Source organism: Haemorhous mexicanus, chromosome 11 (genome assembly GCF_027477595.1).
Source record: "Haemorhous mexicanus isolate bHaeMex1 chromosome 11, bHaeMex1.pri, whole genome shotgun sequence".
Classification (NCBI taxonomy): Eukaryota; Metazoa; Chordata; class Aves; order Passeriformes; family Fringillidae; genus Haemorhous; species Haemorhous mexicanus.
The window spans coordinates 15470594-15495874 of NC_082351.1; the positions used below are offsets into that span (position 1 = coordinate 15470594).

Sequence of the window (25281 nt, forward strand, 5' to 3'; positions counted from 1 at the left end):
AATCTAAGTCTAATATAATTTCTCTTTAAAAAGAAGAGATACTTCATAAATATACTTTGTAAATAATTTTTGTATGCTATGAAAAGAAAAAAACTCCTGTGAGTGTGTCTGGTTATTCAAATGTTTGTAAACTTGGACACATTTATTCCATCAAAAGTCTTAGTTTTCTTGGCTGATAATTTAATATTCTGTTTTCTTTTAAAACAAGGATCTGAGACCTATTTAACTTTGGAAAGCAACTTTTTAGAAATGCCTACTGATGTAGCTGGTTTTTGGGATCCTTGTTATTCCAGAAATAAGAAATGTTAATGTGGTGCATGTCAGGTAATGAATTTTTTAGTATGTTTTCATAATTAGCCCCTAACAAGCACATATATAAACATTTTCATATTACAGTGAGTATTGGTTCCTTTGATGTTTATACATGGAAGGAAGTAACAAAATATCTCAAACAACAAAGCTTTTATTTAAGTAATTTTGTTAGGAAAATAAATTTATTTAATAAATTCTTATGGGATGGGCTGAGACTAATATGCATCACATAGGATATAAACTGCCTGTGTGCCCACAGTAGTTCCACTGGGACTAGCATAGCCAGAGTTCAGGAAGAAAACTCTTCACTTCTTCCTCTGTTTCATATGTTCGAGCTTTGACTGTGGCTGTGTTAGAAGGGAAGGGAGTGGAATGGAAAAGGCATCCTCTTCTTTCTTGTCTTTCTTCACTGTTATTTTTCATATGTTAATTGTCAGCATAGTATTTTTCTTATGTGTCTTTCATTCTGTCTTGCATTGTCTGTTTATATATAGATACTGTTTATGCAAACAAAAAAGGAGTGTATATTTTTGACACTTAAATTGTGCTCTGCTTTTTCATGCTGAAATGAAGGTTTAGTCTGAAATCATATTTCTTTGTTGTCATGACTGTTCTGTTCTACTTTGTTTTAAAGGTAGTTCATCCAAAAACTGATGAACAACGATGCAGACTGCAGGAAGCATGTAAAGATATCCTGCTCTTCAAAAACCTAGATCAGGTAATAGCATTTTAAGGAGATCTTAAATGGAGTTTATTTTTTGTTATGTACAGTTAATATGATCTGAAAGTCCAGACACAGTTTTTAAAGACAAGAAAATAGGATTCTGTTTAAAAGATAAGGAATATTTTCAGTGTAGTGATGCCAAGAGATGCTGCAGTGATAAATCCCAACTTCAGGAGTGCAGTAAATATTTCACATGTATCAGCAGCATGAAGACTGGCTTTTGTGTTGATGCAGTGTATTTTTAGAAACTCAGCTGTGATCTACATCTTCAACTTTGAACATCTGGTCATTGAAAATGCAGTGAAAGTGTATTGTTAATGGGCTTGGGAACAGCAAAGATGGTAAAGCAGGTCAGCATCAAGGCAAGGCATTTATATGGTGTCATCTTTCTTGGTTTTCACAGTTTCCCTGGCTGTGCTGCTTGCAAAAAAAGGAAGTTTGGTCATGGTTTAACAGAGAAATCCAGCTGGAGCCTGCTGTGCAGACCAGCTTTATCCCATTTTCTGTGTGGGCTCTACATCTGTATCTGTCCTGTCTCATCTGGGGTTAGAATTGCAGCTGCTCTAAGACAACAGACTATCCAGGGAAATAAGTCTGTGGAGAGTCTTGTTCAGTATAGTCCTGATCATGAGTGGGGCTCTTAGATGATGACAGTACAGATATTTTACTAATTAATAGATATAGGTGAATAGAATAGATCATGGTGCCATTCCTGGACATACATATAATGAAATACATGTACTGTTGATACGAACTGATGTGTGTCCATTGCAGTGAAGCTGTGTCAGATTGTACCAAAGGTAGATGTATGCTTTGGCACTGAAATGTGAAAATTGAGCCATTTGGACATAAATCTGAGATAATGGCTCTTCTGTGCCTGTGTCTGGTTGTCTGCATTATTGAAATTATATTAATAAGCTAGAAAGGAGTGAGCTGCTAATGGAAATCAGCATGTAATATCAGTATTACTTGTATTTTTGTGCAGTAAAGTGTACAAAAGTTCCAGTTTACTATCCAGACCAAATGAAATGAGCTCACCCTTGTCCAGCAGTGTCAGACTTTAAGTTGACCTTCCGTCAAACTTAAGGAATTTTCTATAAATCCATTTCCCACACAGCAGTAACACTAAGGTGTGTTTTCTGATAGTTGATTTTTTCCCCCCACTCCTGCTTGTTTTCTAGGAGCAGCTGTCTCAGGTCCTTGATGCCATGTTTGAGAGGAAGGTGAAACCTCAGGAACATGTGATTGACCAAGGGGATGATGGAGATAACTTCTATGTCGTTGAGCGGTAAGCAGCTGTGCTTGTGAAATGCAGAGGATGTTTTTTTTTTCAGTTTCTTAGAAATTGCAGGGAATGTTTACTACAGGACAGTTTCTGAAGGAAAATGATTGGTTCAGTTTAAGTTTTGTGCCTATCAGCCAGCATAAGCACAGCTTAAAACCAGCCATATTACAAGTTGTCACTAGACCAGGTTAAATTTTTTTCTGAAGGAAGGAGGAGGAAAAGCAGCAGAAGTAGCTCTGTGGTAAGGGGAAGGGGTAGGACATTATTTTCAGGAGGAGAATATAGCAAATAAAAATCCATGGTAGTGGCTATTGTGGAAAAATCTGGACTTTATTCAATTCGTTTTGATGACAGACTTCAGAGAGAGTTGGGGTCGCTCAGCCTCTGTTTTTTGTGATTTGTATTTGCAGAGTTTGAGGTGCCATTTTGGAATTTCTTCCATCAAGCAAATTCACATCATAATTTTGGAGATCACGTATATGTGTAACAGGCATATAATACATACATGTGTGCATGGACATTTTAAGTATCTTTTGCCCTTTTGGAAAAAAATCTGGCTAATGTTACTTTGAATAACCATATCCAAAGAATAGCTAAGAACATGAATTTATTTCCTTCTGCAAAACTGTAATATTAAACAGAATATTACTGGGGGATTTATAAATATCTGTTGGAACATGATCTTAGCAAACTGCTTTTTGGTGCACTCTTATCTTTTTTATCACTGAAATAATGACACCATTAATATTGTATGAAATGCTTTCAAAGCAGCTCTTCAAGACAGGTTGCTGCCTTTTGAATTGCAGAAGAATTTCTAGATTATAAATTGTTTGTTTGAAATGATTTTTGTTCATTTTAAGGACATTCCCCTTTCTGGTTAGTGAAATTACAAAACATAAGGCTGCATCAAACATATTCCAGCCATTCCCTGTCCTCTGCTATAGCACCCCATTAGCTAAACCAGTGCCCCATTTCTGCACTGTTGTCTTCCTCAACTGCTCTCCCTCCATCCAGTCCCATGTCTTTGGCTAGGCAGGCTGAGTTCCTTCTCTTGCCACATTCACCAGAGAGATCAGGCTGGTGCAGCTCAGAGTAAGGTACTGCAGATCAGAACTTCTGGGAGCCAGAGCCACCAGCCCTGCGGAGATGAGATCTGTGCAGAGCAGTGGTTCCTGGTTTTGAGGAACCTTAAACTCGGTTTGGGAGCCTCTCAGAAATGTTAGATACCATCAGCCTATCTTGATTTGTTTCTGTGTAAGGCTCCTACCCTGTTGGTTATTAAAAGCTCTCTGTCATGAGATTTAACCTAAAATGAAGACGTGAAATGGATCCTTAACTTAGATACTCAGGTAAATGCTTTTATGGTCTCTGTTCTACTGATGCAGTGTTACTCACAAGAGGTTTTTTCTGTCAATAGTTAGTTGTATTGGAAGTTTTCAGGCTTTTAGGTTTTTGTTCTGTTTTGTTCCCAAGTTAAAAGTATGTGACAGGTTGTACAGTGAAGGAGATTAAATTGGTGTTGTCTAGTGACACCATGGCAGCCTTTGCTGTGAGCAGTAACTCAGCTGCAACTCTTTTGTTGGCTATTTGGTTATTAGGAATAACTTCTGCAGTTAGGAATTTTCAGTCCTTTCTCCCTTTCCAGTCTTCCTCCACCTCCTACACACTTAATTTTTCACGCAAAAGGATAGCAGAGTCCTGGTCCTTATGGAAAACCACAATGTTTCCACTTGTGTGCAGGTGCAAGTTCGGAGGACTCCAGCTCTTCCATGAGTAGGCGTGTCTTGTTACTCCCAAGTAATTAATGCCTAAATATTCCTGAAGATCAGCTTTTTTCTGTCTAAATGAGCAGTGACTTTGTGTTCTGGCACAGGCCTTTTTTTCCTAAAGCCTTCTGCTTGCAGTACTTCCTCACCAGGTGGCTCGTGTCCGAGTGTCTTTCACCATGCAAGGGGAGGCACAGCCTGAGGGTGCAGCAGGAGTTCTGTGCCCTGTGCAAGGAGGGGAGAGCTCAGAGGGATTTATTTATTGCATGGCTGAACATGGGACACTCATTGCTGCTGAGGAGGCACCTGCAGGGTCTGTGCTGATTGAGCAGTCATCACTCAGGAGGGGCAGCCTCTGCTGCCTCTTGGCACACACTGATCCACAGTCTTGCTGAGCTGCCCTCTTCTGCTTTTTTGCTGCTTTTTTTTGCCTGAGGGTTTTATATTTTTTCATGTCAGTACTTTTCAGTTGAGTCCTTGGGCTCGTAACGATTACCATCTCAACAATTACACTTCGGTCTGTTTTTATTCTTCTTATCTTGCAGGGCTTTAGTTCATGGACTCTCTCACAGCTCAGCAACAGTTTTCTCAATAAAGCTGAGCCAAGGTCACCCAGTGTTGCATCACCAGATTAGTCCTTGGGCCAAAGACAGCTGAATGCTTGACTGAAGGTTGTTGCATAGCTATAGTTACTTGGAAATAAATGGCACTAGTAAGTCACTTTCAGGCTGAAGGATAGGAAGAAGTTGTTGCTGCTTTTGCTTAAGGTGTTCACATCTGGCTCTTCCAGATAAAAAAAAACCAACTCTGAAGGTTGTTGCCTCTTGTACCTCCCGGAATCATTAAATAGATATCAGACATTATAAGAATTAGTGACACTTTCCATCAACACTAATCCTTTTCCAGTTTACTTTTAGTATGTTGCTGGTTTCTCACTCTCCTAGGTGTGAGTAAACAGTAGAGTATAAGGTGTCTGGTAGGATTGTTCTGCAGTCTCACGTGCCTTCCTTCCTCACCTGGTACCATTTCTCGTCATTTGTTTTCTTTTTTACTTATGTGCCTAGGGATGTTGTGGTATATAATACCACTTTTGGTTTTTTATAATACCATTTACCATTTTCTGTTCAGAGATCTTGCCTAGATATCAGTGGGTTTAGAGCATCTTGGGGTTATGATATACACATACCCTGAAACTAGAGTTGAGACAAACCCATAGTAGCAGGTGAGCAGTTGGATTGAGTGTGTCCCAAAGGTCCTGCAGCACTGAGAAAATGGGTAAAGATGGATCTGAGTCACTCTAGAGGCCTCACTGGTAACACACATGCTGTGAAATGTCACTGTTAAAGATGATGAAAATGCTTCTTACCCTGGCCAGAACAATGTATTGTTCAGAACACAAAATATTGACAGAATACAAAACAGTGTGCAGAGGAAACCAAGTAGATCCTGCCCATGTCTATCAGGAGTGAAATGCTTTAGTAAGAGAATTATTGTGAAAATAGTATAGACAGAAATGCTTTAGTAAGAGACAATTATTGTGAAAATAATGTAGATAGAAGCAGCTGAGAATCGGGCAGCTGGAAAGCTCCAAAAGTTCCATCTCACACAGCAATAAAAGGACTATTTGTATAACAGCAAAAAGCTGTTCTCAAGGTTTGTCCTGGGATGCTGTCTAATAAAAAGTGTTTATTCTGTTGTTTTCCAGAGGATTGTATGATATTGTTGTAGCAAAAGACAACCAGTCTCGCTGTGTGGGCCGCTACGATAACCACGGCAGTTTTGGGGAGCTGGCATTGATGTACAACACTCCTAGAGCTGCCACCATTGTTGCCACAACAGAAGGAGCCCTTTGGGGACTGGTAAGGAAAGGAAATTGCTCGCATAATATTTTAAGCAGTACCTCAGCGTGTCCAGAGCTTCTCTTGATATGGCTCCTCTGCTCATAGGTATTTTATCAGGACCTGCTATCTCATCTCCTGGCTTGACAGTCCATTGTGCAGATCTTTTTGGCTGACTTTCTAGAACAACTTGTCTATAAAAACTATATCACTAGTTCTATCTGTCCCTTTATAGTTTTGCTTTTACTGTAATTGGGGCTTTTGTTGGTGGGGAAGAAAAACCTCCTGGTTTTGTTTTCATCCTGCAGAGGACAGTGGAGCCATTAAAGCACTCTTTTTTTTTTTTTTTTGGGAGGGGAAAAAATACATAAATTATGTTCCTTATTTTCAACTCACCTTCCTACCATTTTGTCTCTTAAGGGAATGAGAATGTGTTAAATATCTTCTTGAGGATGTTAGTAATTTAAAGAGGTCAGGAAACTGCCCAAAGCTTTGTTTTCCTTCACAATAAACTGTGGTTCTGTTACCTTGGAAGAGGTTCTCAGGTCAGCATGACCTATGAGATGCCGAGCTAAACGATGGTGTTGCTTTGCCTTTAGCCCTGCAGTGCTGTAGCCATTAGTTTCCTTTTTTAGTTCTTTTCTCTGCACTATTTGCATGGGGTTATTTTCCCAGTGCTCTCTTACTCATCTCTGAGAGTTGGCATAAAAAGTGGATTGTGCGATCGGCAGAGCTTTGAAGCCACAAGTGTTGTGTGCCCCGGGCTCCTCGGCAGCCGTGCTGGGGGCTGGCCGCTGGTGTGACCTTGATTGTGGGACTGATCCGCTGCTGCACGTGGCTGTTCCTGCCATCCCGGCCTTGCTGGGACATCTGACTTCCCTTTCATTTGTGATGTGAAAGAAAAGAGTTTGGTAAATCAACCAGGGAGTAATGTCACAATCTCATTTCTGGAGGAAGACAGAACAAAGCAGCTAGCTACAAACTGAACTCATTCATAAAAGGAAGAAAATGAGAAGATTATTCTTTGTTCCAGTTTGCCTTTGAAAAGAACTGTATAAATTGGGTTAATTTTTGATTTAGTTTTTCTGTGATTCTATTCAATTAATTAGCAAGCTGTAGATGAACAGGGACCTCTTACTAATCATCTGTCCTATGAACATTTTATTAACTAAGGCTGCATCTTCCTCTCAAACTTCAGTTATTTCTTCCAGTTACTCTGTTTGTTGCCGTGTTTTATTGTACAATTTTGTCCCTAACGTAATTTAAACATATTTTTTATTAGTATGCAGAAGTCATTGCTTAAGCTCTTTGGTAATCTGCCTTTGGGAAGTGTGGATTACTCCTGCTGCATTGCAGGCTTAGGCCAACAGAAATCTGGAAGGCTCAGGCACCAAGCAGTTCCCACAGTGGGTCCCTTCTGGAGGAGGGAAATGTCCTCAGCCTTTGCTGCTGAATGTGTCTGGGGGAAACCTCACAGTCACACACGCTGCCTTCACAGCTTGGCTTTTTTTTTTTTTTTTGCTCGAATACCACTGCTTCTCCTCCCTCACTGATACTCCCAAGCAGGTGAATTCAGATTTTTTATGCTTTTACAATCCCCCCCCAGTTTCTGCATCTTTCTGCTTCTCCAGACACAAACATTTGAAGACACTTTTACCACTGAAGAATTCCTTTAAAAACAGAAAAATCCCTTATGCTTTATCATCTGTTTTTCTACTTTGGATAACAGTAATACCATCCTGCCTTTCATCTTCCTCATCCTTCAACTTTAATGTTCCGTTGATATCACCTCTATTAGTCCTTATTACAAGTATTTGCAGCCTGCATCCCTTAAAGATGTCTACATACTTGAAAATACCTCTTCACCTCAAAATGCTGCTGCTTAGGTACCAGCTGATGGTTTTGGGAACCGAAGGAATGGCTCTCAGGATGTTTCTGGGGTCTTTTTTGGTTGGTGTGGGGTTTTTTGTTGTTTGTTTGTTTTTAGTTTTTTTTTTTGTGGTGGTTATTTTTGGGGGGAGTTGGTTTGTTTTTTTTTTTGTGGGTGTTTTTGGTTTTTTAAAATTTTTTGGTACCATTTTCTTGACCAAATTTCTGCTCCTGTCCTCTGACTTTTTTTTTGGTTTTTACACTTATGGCTCCAGCTGCGCACGGCAAGCTGCATCTGTAGCTTTGTTGGCGGATTCCGGCGGGGCAGACACTGAGAGGAGCCCGCGGTGCCCTGCGGCGGGGGTGCCCTGCGGTGCCGGTGCCCTGGGTGCCGGTGCCCTGCGGTGCCGGTGCCCTGCGGTGCCGGTGCCCTGGGTGCCGGTGCCCTGCGGCGCGGGTGCCCTGCGGCGCGGGTGCCCTGCGGCGGGGGTGCCCTGCGGCGGGGGTGCCCTGCGGTGCCGGTGCCCTGCGGTGCCGGTGCCCTGCGGTGCCGGTGCCCTGCGGTGCCGGTGCCCTGCGGTGCCGGTGCCGCTCGGGCAGCGCTCCCGCTCGGCTCCGCTCAGTGTTGGCGGAGCCGCCGGCCCCGCAGCGCCGCTCTGTGGCCGCGCGGCGCAGCGCGGGCGGGGCCGGGGCGATTTTGCCCCCTTGGCGTTTGGGCTGCACCAGCACTCTCAGCAGCTGTTCCGTGCGGAGCGCGCACACAGCTGGCAGTCAGGAAGTGGTCCTTGCAGAAGCTGGCTCTTGGATCTGAGAAGATGGAGTGAACAAGCCTGCTGCTGTTTGATTCTCTGTTCCTGACCTGAGAGCAGTATAAATCTTCAACACTGGAAATCTGTGACTCAAGTAGAGAAGAATCCAATCAGACTTAGTTCTGCAGTTGCATTAACAAGTGCTGGAAATGCCAATTTTCACTGGCTTCAGCAGGAAGAGCGAAACTTCTTCATTTGATGCAGAAGCATGAAATATATATTAGCAAACAGGCAAACAAAACCCCAAAACTCCACCCAGAAAAACTGTGTAAGAATAAAAATTGAATCCCTAAGTGGTTGTCTGAGAAGGATCAGGTCTTGCAGGTCCCTATTTTTTAATTTGTTATTGCCAGAAGTACTTTAAAAGGAGCTGTTGCAGGATTGTGGTGGATATGGTATCACTTCAGCAGATGCTTTCCCAGCCCTGGCATTTGCTGTAAATACTGGATCATGTTTGTCAGTTCTTCAAACAGGGAGCATTTCAGTGAAGAGGAATAATGAATTTCTCTGTGCTGTTTCTTGCAGGATCGAGTGACGTTCAGAAGAATTATACTGAAAAACAACGCAAAGAAGAGGAAGACATATGAATTATTTATTGAGTCTGTGCCCCTTCTTAAATCCTTGGAGGTAAAACCTCTCAGAGACATCTGCATCAAATTCTTGCATTAGCAGCAGCTCCAGTCAGTGTTCCTGCTATCTATATCAGAAATCTGTTGTTTTTGCTTACAACAAAATACTAAGTGCTGCTTTGGTATCACATACACTACACAAATTAATCTGCATTGTTGAAATAGTTTTAGGGTTTTTTTCCCCAGATCCTTTATTCACAGTAGCAATTTGCTGATTTTTATCTCATTCTGATTTTTTAAAAGTTCTTTACACAAAAAAAAAAAAAAAAAAAAACAACCCCAAAACAACAAAAAACCCACACCAAAAATATGTATTTCAGGGAACAGGTATCAAAATGCAGTTTGGTAGTCAGGGCTGTGGTTGCCAGTGAGGCTGTGATATTGAAGTAAGGATACAGTCACTGGGATGCCTGGCCTTTATCAGCCAGGAATGGTTTTAAATTTGATACAAAGGTGTGAGCTGTCGTAGTCTTGCTTTAAGATTAATTCAATATTCAGGAGTTAAACTGCTAAAGGGTAGCCCTGTGACTTGGGAATGCAGTCACACTGTGCTGTTGGGTATATGATGCCTGAATTTAGGAACAATGTGGAAATTGTCATTTCCATTGATTCACCCTGTATTGTCAGAGGGTTTTTGGAACTGACCAACCTGCTTTTGCATTAGTCTGTTTCTGCCTTAAACCATAATTTAACTTTCCTCATAAAAAACCACTTTCCAGCATTAATCTTTAGTATTTGAGCTCTTAATCTCTTTGGGAGAAGATTACAAAATTGCAAATATCATTAGGTGTGAACAACAGCCCCTACTGTGTATTATTTTGGGCATACATTGTAGCTGTGGAAAGGATAAATTACAACACCTTCTTTCTCAGTGCCTGGCTTAAACTGGTTCCATCAATGTGACTTTTTTTGAGCACAGAAATGACTCAAATATTTAAAGATACAGCAAAATAACTCATTAGCACTGGATGGCTTTTTGCATGACACATTGCAGTTGAATCATGCATGGACCAGAATTTGATTTCTCAAAGATAGGCAAGATGAAGGTGCACTTGGGGAATGAATGGATTGATTGCAACTGAATCATCTGCTGAATTTTAACTGTTAGGATTTTATTCCTTTCTTGGTATGATTTTTTGTGCTGCTCTGAAGCAAGGAAATTGTTTTGTGGGGGTCTAAATGGGTGGTGGGAAACCCTGGAGATAACTCATTTCTCCCTTCCTGTTTGTGAAGACTCAGACACTGGCATGGCAGGTGCTGCCTCCTGCCCTTGCTCCCAGTGCACAGCCCTTGTCCTTGTCATGTCACCTTTCTTTTCAATCTAGGAATGAGTTCTTGGACACAATTCCTCCCACACATGTTTTTAAGTATGTAGTGGTTAAAATATTTTTGAAATGTTTTGCTGGTATTTCTCATTAGAGTTTGTTCTTAGAAAATTTATAACATTTTTCAGAGTGTTTTCTTCAAATTTCAACTGAATCCTAAAGAAAGTGATTTTTTCCCCCTTTCCCTTTGCTCTCAACCATCCAAATCAGTTATTTTTTGAGTGGTTAGAGAAGCACAGGGATGGGACACTAGACAATTTATTTCCCTGTTGATTATGGTAGCTTTAACACCTGTGTTGCAGTGCTATGACAATGTCATTTTGGGGCTATATTTATAAATTGTGTGTTTGTGTGTCTAGTGAATGTCTGTTCATTTCAGGAGGGGTTGTAGAGATTCAGGAGAGTTCATAGAGATAAAGTATAACTGATTATTGTTTTTAATTTTCCTCTTTGTTCCAGGCATCAGAACGAATGAAGATAGTGGATGTTATAGGAGAGAAGGTGTATCAAGATGGGGAACGTATAATTTCTCAGGTACTTTAGATTTCAAGTTCTCTTTATCATTCTCCTTTCTGTGCTTCTGTTTTTTCTGTTTGGAATTGACTTGCAGAGTTGTATTACTTGGACCAACTTGGCATTTATTCTTTAATATTTCTGATTTATTTGACCACTTCTTGAATGTTTGGGGAATAGACAGTATGTATTTTGCTGCAAATTTATTCTATTACTTTAGCTCCTTGGTATTTCTTCTCTCATCTATGTTTTTTTAAGTAGTCTTTGCATGGATTCAAGATGAATGTGCCTTCAGAAGCTGAAATTAAATGAAGCAGTTTTCCATTAAATGCCCCATGTAGCGTTTTCCTAGGCCCCTAGGGCCAGATTAAACAGGGAGTCACTAGCTCTAAGAAACTGTCAGAGTTAATGTTTAAATGTTGCATCATCTTCTCCCAGCCTTGTTTCATACTCAAGTTACAACCATTTCCCTCCATCCTTCCCATCACATTCATCTCCTTGACCACTTGACTTAATGTCAGATTTCTCTCTCTCCTCACTTTGTTTCAGTTTTTTCTGGTGAGCTCCCATTCCTTTATCAGCTCCTTTTCCAGCCTTTGTCTCCCTGAAGCCTTTAGTCCCTTTGCTTTTGGTTTGTAGCAGGAGGCACGTTGCAGATCTCCACTCTGACTTCCAGCCCTATGCCAGGCTCACAGGGGCAAAGATAGAGAGGAAATATCCTTCCTGTCACAGATAAGACTTTATAATTTTAAAGTGCTGGTGAAGCTCTCCAGAGCAGATGTAAGTTGGGATCACTTGAAGATTTTAAACATGATGAGGTTGAGAGAGATGTGAAAAATGTTCTAGAACCTCTCACAGAATGACAGAATAGTTGAGGTTGGAAGGACCCCTGGAAGTCACCTCGTCCAACCCCTCTGCTCAAGCAGTGCCTCAGATAGTTTATTGGTACCTTCTTCCAACTGAAAGAAAAAGTCACTAAATCTCTTTTATTAAAATTTGCTTCTGAAAATTCTAGGTTCTGCTTAATTTCACTAGCTATTGCCTACTTCCATCAGGATCAGAAGATTTTCATTTAAGCGATTTTGCTATATATCATCAATCTCCTTTGTGTTTTCCTTTCCTCCTGCCCCCTTACTGAATGATGTGCACTAGTACTTCCTTCCCTGTGGGCTCCTCTGGTGTATTACCCAACCAGTCACCTTTTAATGTTAAGAATCTGAGTGTTTGTCAATTCTAGCAGATTTCTGCAGAAGGCCTAGTTCAAAATGAATGTATGAATACCATTTAGACATACTTTCACAGTCGAGTAAAAAAGAATTTATTTTAGCTTTTCTTCTTCACAGGGTGACAAAGCAGACTGTTTTTACATTGTAGAATCTGGAGAAGTAAAAATCTTGATTAAAAGCAAGGTGAGTTCAAATTGAGTGATTAGGCTTTGTATTAATCAATCTGTGATTTGACTGATTATTACAAGAGATGTGAAAAAGCCCACCCTGAGTTATTTTAATAAATTATTTTATGATGTTGATCATTATTCGTGTGATGTAGGTTGTAAACTCCCATTCCTGTTCTGAAGCAGCCAGAAGTCATTTTACTAAAGTGCCAAGGTCTTTTGCTTCTGTCTGCTGCTCTGCAAACTAACCTGATATGTGAGAGACTGAGAGAGCCTGCAGCTCAACCCATCCCATCCCTTCCAACACTGATACACTTTGCCTGGCCTTAAGGGTGGATTGTCTTCTACAATCATTTCTTCCATGATTGTAGAAGACTGCACATTACAAAATGTGGGGTCTGTTATCTTTAGTGACATACTAGGTATTGGCATTTGCATGGGTCTCTGTACAGTCTGAAGCAGCCAGGGGAACAGCATGTGGTGCATGATAAAGCCTGTGTTAGGCTACACAACGGCAGTTCCCAAAGCTGTAGCAGTTGATACCTGCCTGTCTCAAAACTTGTGGGCTGGCACACATTTTTCTTACCCAGTTTCCAGTTGAACTTGGTGTTGACTTGTTCTACCATGACTTGGGAGTCAGTAGTTTGAAGGCCTGAAACCAAGGAGCTGTTCACAGGTGTAAAGTATCTGGGATTATTAACTGTAGCCTTGTACAAGAACAAAGCTGTGTGCAAATACTGAAACTGCACTGTTTGACAGACCATGACGAGTAAAGAAGCTAATCAAGAAGTGGAGATTGCCCGGTGTCACAGAGGGCAGTACTTTGGAGAGCTTGCACTTGTTACCAACAAACCCAGAGCAGCCTCTGCCTACGCTGTTGGGGAGGTCAAATGTTTAGGTAAGCAGGTGGTCTGTGTTTCTAGTCATCCTTTTCTGTTCTTTGCTTGTCTCATGGACCATGCTTGAGCGAGCAGCCATTCAAAACCCAGCAACCTTTTGAGAACTGGCAGTCAGATTCCAGAAGCTGGGAGCATGGGCTGGAGGGGAGCTCCAGGTGGAAGCTGGAGAAGCACTGCTGCTTCCTCATGGCCGATTTTCTATTTCCTGTATGTGTGGCCTGTACTTGTTTGTCACACATAGCCTTCAGGTCATCTTTTAATACCACTATGGGGTGTATTTGCCTCGGTGTTTATTCTTGAGATCAGGTTTGTATTTCATTAATCTTGTTTCTCCAAATAACAGTATGAAGAGAAATCAGAAACATGATTTCTGTTTCTGTGGTTCCTTTTGAAGCCTCAGCCCTAAGTGGGTTGAACTGAAGGTCTGTGTTCTGAGTTCAAAAAGCAGATTGGTATTTGGAGTCCTTTTTGACAAACAGTCTTGTTTTCATCTCTGTTCCATTACAGTCATGGATGTGCAAGCATTTGAGAGGTTGCTTGGACCCTGCATGGACATTATGAAGAGGAATATAACACATTACGAGGAGCAACTGGTGGCAATGTTTGGCTCTAGCATGGACCTGATGGATCCAGGGAATTAGGCACAGGGTACCTCAATGCCTTCTTAGTTCAAGACACAGAGAAGCCTCCTATCAGCAACACAACTCACAAGGACAACGGACACTATGGAACAGTTACTGCTGCTGTTTTCTTGGGCATTTTAGAAACCATAAACAAGTCTCAGCACAGATGGATTGCTCACTCCTCCCTGCCTCCACTTTGCTGCTGATACTTCATTATTAGACCTAGATTAAAGATGATTCTAACCCTATGTTCACTTACTTGGTTCAGAATGGCGTCTGTCCAACAGTTCAAGTGCCTGATACGAAACCCAAAGTGTGCAAGACATAGGAGCCTCCTTCCTTCTGGGTGTCACTGTTGGGGTAAATTGTCCCTTCAGATTCTGTAGTGGGAGGTTGCCTGTTCTGCAGAGGCAGCCTGTGGAATACAAGCCTTTTATGGGCTGATTACCTTCATCTGATGCTTTCCTTACACAATGTCAAATTTGCTTTTAATTGTAGCATCTGGGTTTGAAGTTAAAGTATCAATGGAGCCAATGAATAAGATGGCACTGAAGTTTTGGTCCTCCTGCTGAAAGCAGCAGGTAATAAATATAAAGAACTCTTTAAACCAAGTAAACTGAGCTGGGGACATGGGAGAGTCTGCTTAGCAACCAGATGCAGAAAACGTATTTTAAGTGTTTTCTGAGCAGCAAAGAAAATTGGTTTACTCTATGCTGTCCAACAAAGTGCAGTGGTTCAGATCAAATGGCCTGAAAGTGTCATACTTGTCATCTCCCCAAATTTGCTCCTTGTTCCTGACACCAAGTACATTTTATGGTGGTGAGATAACAATATATGACCTTCTCTTGCTTACAAAGGTCCTTTATACTGCTACATTTCCCAGGGTGCAGTTGTTGACTGGGTCAGTTTTAAAGCTTTTTAAGGAGGTGAATGTTTTGTAATTTAAATGAAGACTACTCTTGTACTTGTTTACAGGAGCTTCCCCTAGTCCTAACATTTCACAGTATTTTAACTTCATTAGACACTTGAATGCTTCCAAATACCACATTGATTTGCTAAACTTTTCAAAAGTTGGCAACATTTGACTTTGTAAAGCAAATGTCTTTGCTAACTATGCAGTTGGTGTGTTTGAGGAGTCTTTTTGGTTTAGGTGATAACTAAGCTAATGATGTTTATCTAAAATATCTGTTAAATTTGCAGCATTTATTAGGTAGATTCTGTTTCTATAGCTTTAAGGACCTTAATTGGCATATGGCTGAGATTTTATCAGGGTATTATCTAAATAAGAATCAGACCATGAGAAGGACATTTTTATGGTTTTCAAACAGACTATATACATTAAGACATTGAATTTGGAGGTAATAAATTTAGTGACCCTTTGAGTTTGCATTCTTCCACAGCTCATGCAAAACATATTGGTGTTTTATGAGGTTATAAAATTTTAATAGTGAATACTAGTGTAACAGAACGTGCTCTTTTTATTCATGGCCATGTAAGCAAGAATGGAAGGATGCTAATCTTGAATTCCTGCTTTTAGTTCTCACAGTGGACATTTCTCTAAGGCATGAGATGCTTAGCAGCAGCTCTAAGCTGATTTCTGGACAGTTTTCCCCCCTATAGTGGATGAGCTCCTCCCATTTCCTGCAATATGAGTAAGATGGAAAGTTGATAAATTTGAATGACTGTTGTCCAGTTACTGTAATTGCAGTCATATTTTTATATAATGCAAATGATTTGTAATGGACACCACTGAGCTTGGTGTTTCCATATTATTAAAGTTCTGGTCGTGATGTCTAGTGGCTGTTCTAACTGCATGTATTTTAGAACAGTGAATTTCACTTGCTTTCCTGGGCTGTTTCTTTGTCATAAATTACAGCCAAAGAAGCAGCAGGTACTTTTCACTCATGCTTCCAAGGTTTAACACCAAAGACAAAAATAATTGTTTTCATCACAGAATTTAAAAACCAAACAAAACCCAAACCAAACCAACAAAGAAAAAAAGAAAACACACTCATCAGCTCCTTGCAGTGATAGCAGATACAACTTTAAGATACTTTGGGTATCTTACGCTCCATGACAAAGAGAGTTTCTGAAGCCAGCTCATGTCTGTCCTGTGAACCAAACAGAAACTGGTCTCTAAACCAGCCTGAATTTCTGTGCTGCCTAAAGTGTCATGTGAGCTAAAGAGAAATTTGCTGTGAATAATCACCAGCTGGCCTTTGTTGCTCCCAGGCAGAATGTCCTCTCCTTTATCCAGAGGAGCCTGGCAGGTTGGGCTGCCTTACAGATGGATTCTGTAATGCCTTTGGTTCTGTGCAGGACAGGGCTGTAACCTCAGCACAGAGAAACACAGGCCGTTGTTCCAAAGCTTAACCAAAACCCAGGCAAGGCTGATGTCAGATTCTTGAGATATTTCTGCCTCGAAGGCAGAATTTGCTGGCTTCTAAAAGTCAAAGACAAGAATATAAAACCAAAATATTGGGATCCCATGTGAACAAGAACAAGGCTTTGAAGTTTTACCTTTCTCTGGGCTCCCTGGAGCAATGGCATACTGGGCAGTGCCATCCTGCATCCAGGGTCTGTGCAGCATCATTCTGTGGTGTAGAGAGGCAGCTGGCTTTGAGCTGAAAGAGAATGGGCTGCTAAGAAGGCTCATCCATTTAAGAGCTATAATGTGCAATGTGCCTGATTAGTTTGGTCTAGTTTAACCAACCCGTTTGTACAGTTTTGGAGCATGAAGGTAGTGGAAAGAAAGCTTCTTTAGTAAAATACTCAATATTGCCAGGAGTCTGGTTAGAGCACCAGCAGTGAGCAAAAATGGGCGATGTGCAAGTGCTGATACTGAGTCCAGGGAGCAACTACAGCACGTGTTTGTGACCATCTGCCCCATCCCTGTATCTCAGCTCATTCCTTTGCACTCTGTTCATTGCAGTTGTTGCAATGAGAGTAAGCCCAAGTGTTTTGTTACCACTCAGTGTTCAGTAAATGCTACTGAGTCTCTGAAATAGGCAGTGAAGAGAGATTTCGTTTTTTTGTTTTAATAAAACAACTCAGCAGCAAAGTGGGCACAGAGGATCATGTTTTCGAGGCTTAGAGGAAGACATCTCGTGTTTGTGATTCCCTGCTTGTGATTGTTGTGAAGTCAGTGAGAGGAGCTTTCAGTGCTTAAATATCCTGGCACTTGGTCTATCTGTCTAATGTCACAGCACAGGTTTAACAATGTAAAAGAACAAAAAAGTGTGGAAGTGCTCCCTTAGAAACAGAAGTGGAAAACTTAAAATAAAACTTTGAAAACAAAGTGCAATTTTGCACAGAGGGCAAAAAAACCCTGAAAACCCTTTGAATGTCACTTCCATTCTTTCTTTCTTTTGCTGAAAGCAGACTCTTGTTCTTGACTTCTGTTTGTAAACTAGTCTTGCCAAAATACACATTGGGTTTTTTCACTTCAGATAATTTGTGTTGTTACAATTGTTGCTGATCATTTCAACTTTTTTCAAACCATAAATTTTATTTCAAGAGGCCTTCCCTGTGGATTTCCTCCTGGCGCTCTGCAGCACTACACTGCTCTTTCAAGAGGCAAGAGAAAGTCACCTCACAGGAGACACTCAACACAGCTTAGCTGGCTGGAGCTAATCATGCGCTACTAATTTTCCTCTGTGGGGCAGGAGGGGAATTAAATTCTGCATAAAGTTGCTACCTCAAGGCTCCAAGTGCTTTTAAAGGTCTTTCACTTGGGAGAATTTAATAAGACAGTTCTTAAAATTGGTCTGTTCTTTTGAGTTAAATGGGTTTTTTTAATTGATTCATTGAGGGACCCTTATTTTAATTCATTTTACTACTTGATTCTCAAAGGATGAACAGCTGCGAAGTTTGATTCTTGCACTGTAGTGTTGAACATGAAAGAAAAATATCTGCCATATAAACATATGGTTTTAACAAGTTAAACCACTCTGGGGTTCAGCTTCACTTTTGGTTAATAAAAAACTGACCTGTTGTGTTCAGCCTTCCTGTACAGTCCTGTGTGTGCTCGTTATTGACTCGCTGCAGCTGACACAGCCCCAGCCTTCCAGCAGCTCCTTGGATGCACTGGGAATGCCTGAGTGAGTTCCTCTTGCCAGAGCCTCAGGGAGAGCAGCACCTGCCCCACTGCAGTAACAAAAAGAGATTTTATACAGCACCTGACCTCCAAGTTTTGCTGCTTGGGGATGAAATTTTATTAATATCTTTAAAGGAATACAAACTTCTGTAGTGTTGGTCCCAGTAAAACTGGCTGCTCTGATAAGTCTGCCAAGTTATTGTGGGACTGATTTATTGAGCACTGCACTAACTGGTTCTCAGTTCCCAGGAGAAACACAGTATTCCTGAAGGTATCTTCTTAGCCTACACTTACAGCTACTGAACTTTATGTGGCAAACTGCCTTTTCTTTAACCTAACTAACAATCTGAAAATTACTTTGGTACATGTGAAATTATAGTTGCTTTTGCTGAAGTTTTGTTTCGGAACGTGTGGCAGTTTATGTACCATTTTTATGTTAGCCCAGGAGCAGAGCTCAGGGTTGTGGTGCTAAGCTTGAGAAAGCTCTGCTGGAATAATGAGGACCTTTGCACAGACTGAGCCGTGTGAAGGTGCAGGCAAAAGGTGTTCTGTGAGCTGGGCCTTGATCCAGGCATGTGGGATGTACATTGGGCTGCTCTGCGGTGTTACCCTGTGGCGGTCAATGCTAATTCCTGGATAAACCTTCTGGTAAAAGAAGGAAGATTCTGTGAAGTTCTTTTGAGGATAATGTTTAATTGCTTCAGCAGAGCAAACATACTTCCATCCTTTCTGCTGTTTCTGTGGTAAGGATACATTTCATGCCAATCTTTAGAGCAGGTACAAGATACTAAAATTGTGTTATTTTATCATCTCATTCAGCTGTTGCCTGATGAGTGCAAAGACAGGCTGCCAGGCTCGTTCTGTGCACTTCTCCAGTTCGTTTCAGCTGTGTGTCCCTGCAAAACTGAGCCTGGGACAGCAGAGTCTCCTCAGTGTTGGTAACCTTGTGCCAGGCGCCGCCTTTCGCAGGAGCTGCGTCGGGAGCAGCCCCTTTGCTGGAGGCCCAGGACAGCAGCGTTTCTGTGCCCGCCTGCCGCGGTGTGTTTGTGCTCCGTGGTTGCCTTCGCGAAGCTAAAGGCTTGCGTGCCGCACTTGGTCTGTTCCCGCCGCTTCCCAGAGATTCGTCTCAAGCCTCAGACGCTGCTCTGGCTCTTCCCCGGCCGCAGGGCTGCGCTCGGGGCCGCGCACGGCGCGTTCTAGCACGGGGCTCGGTGCCGCGGGCACGGCTCCGGGCCTGGGCCGGGCCACGGCGACACAGGAGGCGGCGCGCGGTTGCCATGGTGACAATGACCCCGCGCGGCCGCCGTAGAAGGTGCGGGCGGGCGGCGCGCGCGGCCCGGCGGGGCGGGGAATGGCGGCGGCCGCGTTCGAGCGGCGCGTGCTGCGGCGCGCGGCCGAGCATCACTATCTGCGCGTGCGCCTGTGAGCGGCACCCCCGGGACCCCCCGAACCGGGACCCCTGAACCGGGGCCCCCCGAGCCTCCCACAGAGCCCTCCTGGCTCCTCCTGACCCCTGTGCTCTCCTTCCCGCAGGGAGCTGCCCGACGGCGGGGCCCGGCCGAACGCCGCGCAGTTCAAGCAGCTCGTGGTGACGGCGCTGAGGGAGCTGCACGGAGAGGTGGGACCGGCATCGGCACCGGGACTGCGGTGTGTCCGCGGCCGGCGGCTCCGGGCTGGGCCGGGAGAACCTTGCGGGAGCGGGCTGCTGTCCCCTGGCACAGCCCAGGCTGCGGAGCAGTGTCCGAGCAGGCGGGGCGGCGTGGATGGGCCGGGGTTGGCCCGCCGGTACCCGGTTACCCTCTCGCCAGCCGCCCTCCCGGCTCGCCCCCAGTGAAGCTGAGCGGTTCCGTTCGGTGCCCGCAGCCAAGTGGCTTCAGCCATCCCTAGCAGTGCTCAAGGTCAGGTTGGGCCGGGCAGCCTGCTCTAGTGGAAGGTACCTCCGAGCATGGTAGCGGGGCTGGAGCTGGATGAACTCTGTAAGGTCCCTTCCAGCTCAAGCCGTTCTTTGATACTTGTTTTTGGGATTTGTGGTATTGATGCTTTTGCTGTAGAGAGGCTTTAAAAAGAGAACTGTGGGAAGGGAACAGCTTTTGGATGGGAAAGTCCACAGCACTATTTTTGCTCTGTTTACTCTATTGCTGGCTGAGTTTAAGCAGGTCACATCACCTCTTGGTCTTTGTTTCTCTGGCTGTAATGTGGAAATAAAAGTGGTTTCTAAAGAACTCTGAGAGGAAGGGTGCTGTTTAAAATCCAGTGATGTTGTAGCTGAAACATTTGTGTGAGATTTGAGCATAACTATAACACCTTTAATGATGTCACATGCTGGGGGTTAAATCAATTGCTTATAAACCACGATAAGAACATAGAGTGATACTTATTAAATAACATTTATTTTCATAGGTTGGAGCAGCTTTGCCTGTTGATGTCTTAACGTATGAGGAAAAAACTCTGTCTGCCATATTAAGAGTAATTAGCAGGTAAGGTGCAGTCAGTTTGTTCTTCCATGCCATGAAAATATTTTTCGTAAGAAAATAGAACTCTTAAACTAGGAATGACCTGTGAAGAATTAAGCCTAACTTGCAGATATTTGCATACAGCATGTAGAAGATAAGATAATTACTGAGTCTTGGTAACTTTGTGCATCAGTACATAGTTCCTGCTTTAAACCAGAATGATTTTAATGGTTTTAAGACAGGCAGTAAGCATTACTGAAGTAGTGACTTTAAATCTCTTTCTATAGTAAAGATGAGAATGGTTACTCTAAATGGTGATGACAACTGCAGGTGATTTAGGTGAAGAACGAGCTTAAATGCACACTGAGAACAAGAACAGTTCTGGTAGAGTGAGCTTGAGGGTGCAGTACATATCTCTGTGTCAAAGACAAGAGTCTGCAGCCATTGCAATAATCCTTCAAGATGCAGTTTTACTATTAGAACTCTTTAGGGAAATTATCTGCTGTTAAACCGTTAAGGGTTTGTTTCTCTTTGCATAACATACTTTCTATTTGAGATATCTATGCTACAGGAAAACAGAAAACCCCAAATTTTATTAATATATTTTGTTTTCTTTTCATCTAGTGGCCTTGTCAAGCTGTGGAGTGCTCTAACCTTGCTGGGCTTCTACCAGAACAGGAGGTGTGCCTTCCGGGTGCTGCAGGTAAAGCCCTGTGGGTCTGGGTGGCTTCCCCCAGGTGTCAGCTCTGGCTCTAAGCTTGGCAGGCTGCCTAAGCCTACTGCCTAAGTCTACTGCCTTTTCATAGAAGGATGGCCTAGATGCAAAAATGCCTTGCTTTGGGAATGAAGTGCCTTTCAGTGCAGGTCTGTGTTTGAGCAGTTCTCATCTTAAAATGAGTCTTGTACAATGTGACCATAGTGGCTGTCTCATAACTTCATGGTTTCACTCCAGTGACAAGTCCTGATGTCATTAATACAGCTGCAAGAAAATAATTTCTGCCAAGTGTTGTTCATGACCCACATCTTGGTCCAGGTTTTATTTTCCCTACTCCACTTTCTGCCTTTCTAATGGTTACTGCCAACTGACCTTGTTTAACAATGCATATATGAACATGCACTTCCAGAGCTTATTTTTTTCCAGATAATGCTGCTTAATAAAATGAGTTCTGAGAATTCTTTGTTTCTGAAGCCGTGACTAGACAAAAGTCTGCTCAGGCATAGCTCTAAGTTTTTAATTTCTTATGTGAAAGAAAATGGAAGTATTTTCAACTTTGAGAGCGTTTGATGGTGGGGTTTTTTTAAGGCTTTAGTTGTTCAGTTTTGTTTGTTTTTTCTTTCCCCAAACCAGACATCTCCGTTTCTACTTGCGTTATCCGGCAACAGTAGAGAATTAGTCTTGGACTGAATGTAGTTGTTGGTTCAGCTACATGCAGGAGAAGTTCCTGGAAATGTTGTGGCCCTTCAGGCGTGGAATTTCTGGAGGGATTTTCCAACAAGGAGCCTTGACAAAGCCAGTGTTAATCAACTCACTGCTTGGACATCCTGGATTTCAGAACTTACATGTAAAAGTTGGAGACAAAGCTGAACTTAGCAAGGCTTTTACACAGAATGATGTAGTTACTTTTTCTTATTTAACAGGTGACACAAATCCTTTGCATTTAAATGAAGAGTTTGCAAAGAAGTCTAGGTTTGGGAGAACTGTTGTCCATGGAGTTCTGATCAATGGACTTATTTCTGCAGTTCTGGGTACCAAAATGCCTGGTCAAGGATGTATATTTCTTTCCCAGGAGATTCGTTTTCCTGCTCCTTTGTATGTTGGTGAAGAAGTCACAGCTGCAGCAGAAGTGAAACGACTGAAGGGTTCTCTTGCACATATTTCTGTATCATGTCAGGTCAGAGAAAGTGGGAAAACTGTTATGGAAGGGATGGTGAAAGTCATGGTGCCAGAGGGTTAGAGCTGTTCATCATGTGCAACTTCAGCATAAAGGCCAGAACCAATGTACACTTAGTTTTGAGTCTCTTTTTATGTGACATCACTAAAACCAGTACATTTGCAACAAAAGCCTTTCAAAATGTCTGAAAGTGCCCAAACTTAACCTTACTAGAACTGCATTAAAATTAGAGCTTTTCCTTTTTTCACCATGATGGGTTTCTCTCCCAAGGTGAACTAGACACTTGCTGTGGCAAAGTGGCACATTCAGACAAGCCTTTTTGCTGCCACAGTGGGAGGTTTGGACTGGTGGGGCTCACACTGAAGCTGTTCTTTCTGGTAAAATTGCAGTCCACACCAGCAAAGTTCAGTTAAAACTTGTTCCTTCTGTACAAAGCAGCTGTACTTTCAACAAGCAACGGGGAGGGGACACTGCTTTGTTCAAAAGAGGAACAGAAGTGGAGGTGCTGATACACATGTACTGCAAGATGTGTGGTAATCTGCATGGCAGCTCCAGCTGCTGTTTCTTCTGAAACTTGCCTCCCAGAAAGAGAGTGAAGGAGGCTTTAAAAAAATATATATTGTCACATCTTGTACTTAGTGTATTTGTGCTCCTGAGGGCAAGACAAGCAGGGGCAGATGATCTGAGTACTAACTGTGGCTTCTCTCTCTGCTTGAGTGTGTGAACATGGATTTTCCATTGTCCACTGAAAGTTCCTTGGTAGAGTAGATTTCTGGCAAATTCATTAGTAAACCATCTGGGTTAAATTATTTTAGTACTGGCATAAGATTGCTATACACTAAGGAACTTCTTTTAGGAAGGATTGAGGCCATCAGGAGTCAGGCCTTCAGTTGGTGGCTCATATAAATTTCTGGCAAAGTGTCTGTTATTCCCCTGTCTTCCCTGCAGCAGAAATGCATTTGAAACTTTTCTTGACTGCAAATAACCTCAGAAGTTGTCTGCTAAGAAAAGAGAGTTTCTCCTCAACCTGTGATGAAAGCTACTGGTAAAACAGCTGCACTGCCAGAGTGTGCTGCACTCTAACCCCAGGTGTTAGTCACACTGGAGCAGAGGGAGGGATGATGTTTCAGGTGTTTGACTCCATGCCTTCTCTTTTCAAAGCCTGGAGTTTGGCCTGTTGGCAACTGGAAGCAGTAATTAGGAAGAGGTTTCCTTATCTCTTGTGTGTAGGAGCTGTTTCACTTCATGTTTCCTTTCCTTCTGCCTCAGGTCGCTGCCTGTCAGTGGCTTTTGCTGGACAAAGCACTTAATCGAAGCAGGCCCCTCCTTCCCCTGCTCCCTGTTCACCTGCCTCTCTAGGTGGGAAGTTGTCTTGTTAAGGCTTATTAACAAAACCAGTCAGATCTGTCCCTGACCTCCTGGGTCACTGCAGGAGTTGTAGTTTGGGGAGTTGGGGTTGCTGTTCCAGCCTGGCTGCAGAACCACAGCAACACAGCCCATTTTCCTCTCATCACGGAGCTGCAAGACAGAGAGATGAAGCTGTTCATGACACCTGCTCCAGGCGTATGACAAACTCCAGCTCTGCAGTCTTACAACATCTTAAGTGAGAGTAATTCCTGTGTATGGTGTAAAAAGAGGAAATGCAGACAGGTGCCCAACCTGTAGGTTCTCAAGCATTAAGCAGTATTCAAATAGAAAGTTTCTTATGCTGCTGCAAGCAAAGACACGTTGAGGAATTCAATTGTTCAATTGTTAACAACTTTAAATCTGTGTTTTGAAAAACAACCAAACTGGAAACCAAAACTCCACAAAAGATCAACTCCAAAGCCTAAATTCTACAAAATGAGTAAAATATACAGGATATTCTGATTATTTTATTAACACAAAACACCCTGAGAGGTAAAGAGCAGCAAGTGCCCTTATAATTTTCCGTGTCTCTTTGGGAGGACCTGCAGTGATTCCCCGGGGCTGCAGCTGCTATTGCCGCTGTCGGTGCTACCGGGGACACCAGGCACGGAAGGCTTGGGCGGCGGGGCGACCCGCCCGCACTCATGGTTTCCCCTCCAGCTCCTTTCCCCGTTAATTGCCCGCGAAGACGAACCTCTTTGTGTCCCGCAACCTGGCCGTGTCCCCCATCCCTCCCTGTTCCCCATCTCTCCGTGTCCCCCCTCTCTCCCTGTCCCGCGCTCCCGGGGCGGGACCCGCGCGGAGCGGCGGCCGCGGCGCCCTCTTGCGGCGGGCGGTGGCAGTGGCGGGCGGCGGCGCTAAGGCCCCGCGGCGGCGGCGGCGGCGCTGCCGTGTTGACAGCGGCGGCCGCGCCAGGAGCTGCCCCGGGAAGCGGGTTGGCGGCGCCGGTTCTCCGCTCCCAGCTCCGCTATGGCCTTCATGGAGAAGCCGCCGGCCGGCAAGGTGCTCCTGGACGACACGGTGCCGCTGACAGCGCAGATCGAGGCGAGCCAGAGCCTGCACTCGCACACGGTGAGCGGGGCAGGCCGGGCCGCGGGGGCAGGCGGGAGCGGCCGGGGCGGGGGAGGGAATGGAGGGAGCCGGTAACGGGGGGCACCGCGGGGTACTCGGGGTCCGGGGGGCCGGCCGGGGCACGGCGGGAGCGGGGCTGGGCGGGGGCCTGAGCCGAGCCCGCGGCAGCGGGGCCGGGGGTGGAGGGAGGCGGCGGCTGCGGCGGGGCACTGCGGGGTGCGCTGGGGGCGAGGGGGAGCGGTGCGGGAGACAGCGGGGCCGCGACCCCGCAGCGCGGCTCGCAGCGCCCCGAAACCCCGCGGTGGGGAGCGGCGGTGCCGCTGCTCGTTCGGCTCCTTCGGCCCCTCTTTGCCCGCGGGGCTCCCGGGGACAGCCGG

The 25281-nt window shown here is 43.7% G+C and overlaps 4 protein-coding genes across 12 annotated transcripts in view; all 4 read left to right on the plus strand.

Moving 5' to 3' along the window:
* Positions 1-14696, plus strand: part of PRKAR2A (protein kinase cAMP-dependent type II regulatory subunit alpha) — a 55457-nt gene extending 40761 nt beyond the window's left edge. The window contains exons 4-11 of the mRNA XM_059856673.1: positions 947-1030; positions 2218-2324; positions 5793-5946; positions 9129-9230; positions 11017-11091; positions 12414-12479; positions 13223-13361; positions 13870-14696. Of these exons, the coding sequence (XP_059712656.1) occupies positions 947-1030; positions 2218-2324; positions 5793-5946; positions 9129-9230; positions 11017-11091; positions 12414-12479; positions 13223-13361; positions 13870-14003 (861 nt within the window). The 3' untranslated portion in view covers positions 14004-14696. The remainder of the gene's footprint in view (positions 1-946; positions 1031-2217; positions 2325-5792; positions 5947-9128; positions 9231-11016; positions 11092-12413; positions 12480-13222; positions 13362-13869) is intronic.
* A 4721-nt stretch (positions 14697-19417) lies between these two features.
* Positions 19418-22020, plus strand: RPP14 (ribonuclease P/MRP subunit p14). 2 transcript variants are annotated; one of them, XM_059856675.1, is made up of 5 exons: positions 19418-19503; positions 19615-19699; positions 20482-20558; positions 21159-21237; positions 21883-22020. In XM_059856675.1, exons 1-5 carry the CDS (start codon positions 19433-19435, stop codon positions 21937-21939), a joined length of 369 nt encoding a protein of 122 aa, XP_059712658.1. In that variant the 5' UTR covers positions 19418-19432; the 3' UTR covers positions 21940-22020. The 2 variants fall into 2 exon arrangements, with proteins under 2 accessions (XP_059712658.1, XP_059712660.1); XM_059856677.1 differs by lacking the exons at positions 19418-19503; positions 19615-19699 and adding an exon at positions 19845-19979.
* Positions 21962-22536, plus strand: HTD2 (hydroxyacyl-thioester dehydratase type 2). Its single transcript, XM_059856674.1, has one exon. The coding sequence runs from the start codon at positions 21962-21964 to the stop codon at positions 22487-22489; it is 528 nt and encodes a 175-aa protein (XP_059712657.1). The 3' UTR covers positions 22490-22536.
* Positions 22537-24689: 2153 nt separating this feature from the next.
* PXK (PX domain containing serine/threonine kinase like) overlaps positions 24690-25281 on the plus strand; it is a 43706-nt gene continuing 43114 nt past the window's right edge. For all 8 annotated transcript variants that reach the window (XM_059856685.1, XM_059856686.1, XM_059856679.1 and 5 more), the window contains exon 1: positions 24690-24904. In XM_059856685.1, the coding sequence (XP_059712668.1) occupies positions 24803-24904 (102 nt within the window). In that variant the 5' untranslated portion in view covers positions 24690-24802. The remainder of the gene's footprint in view (positions 24905-25281) is intronic.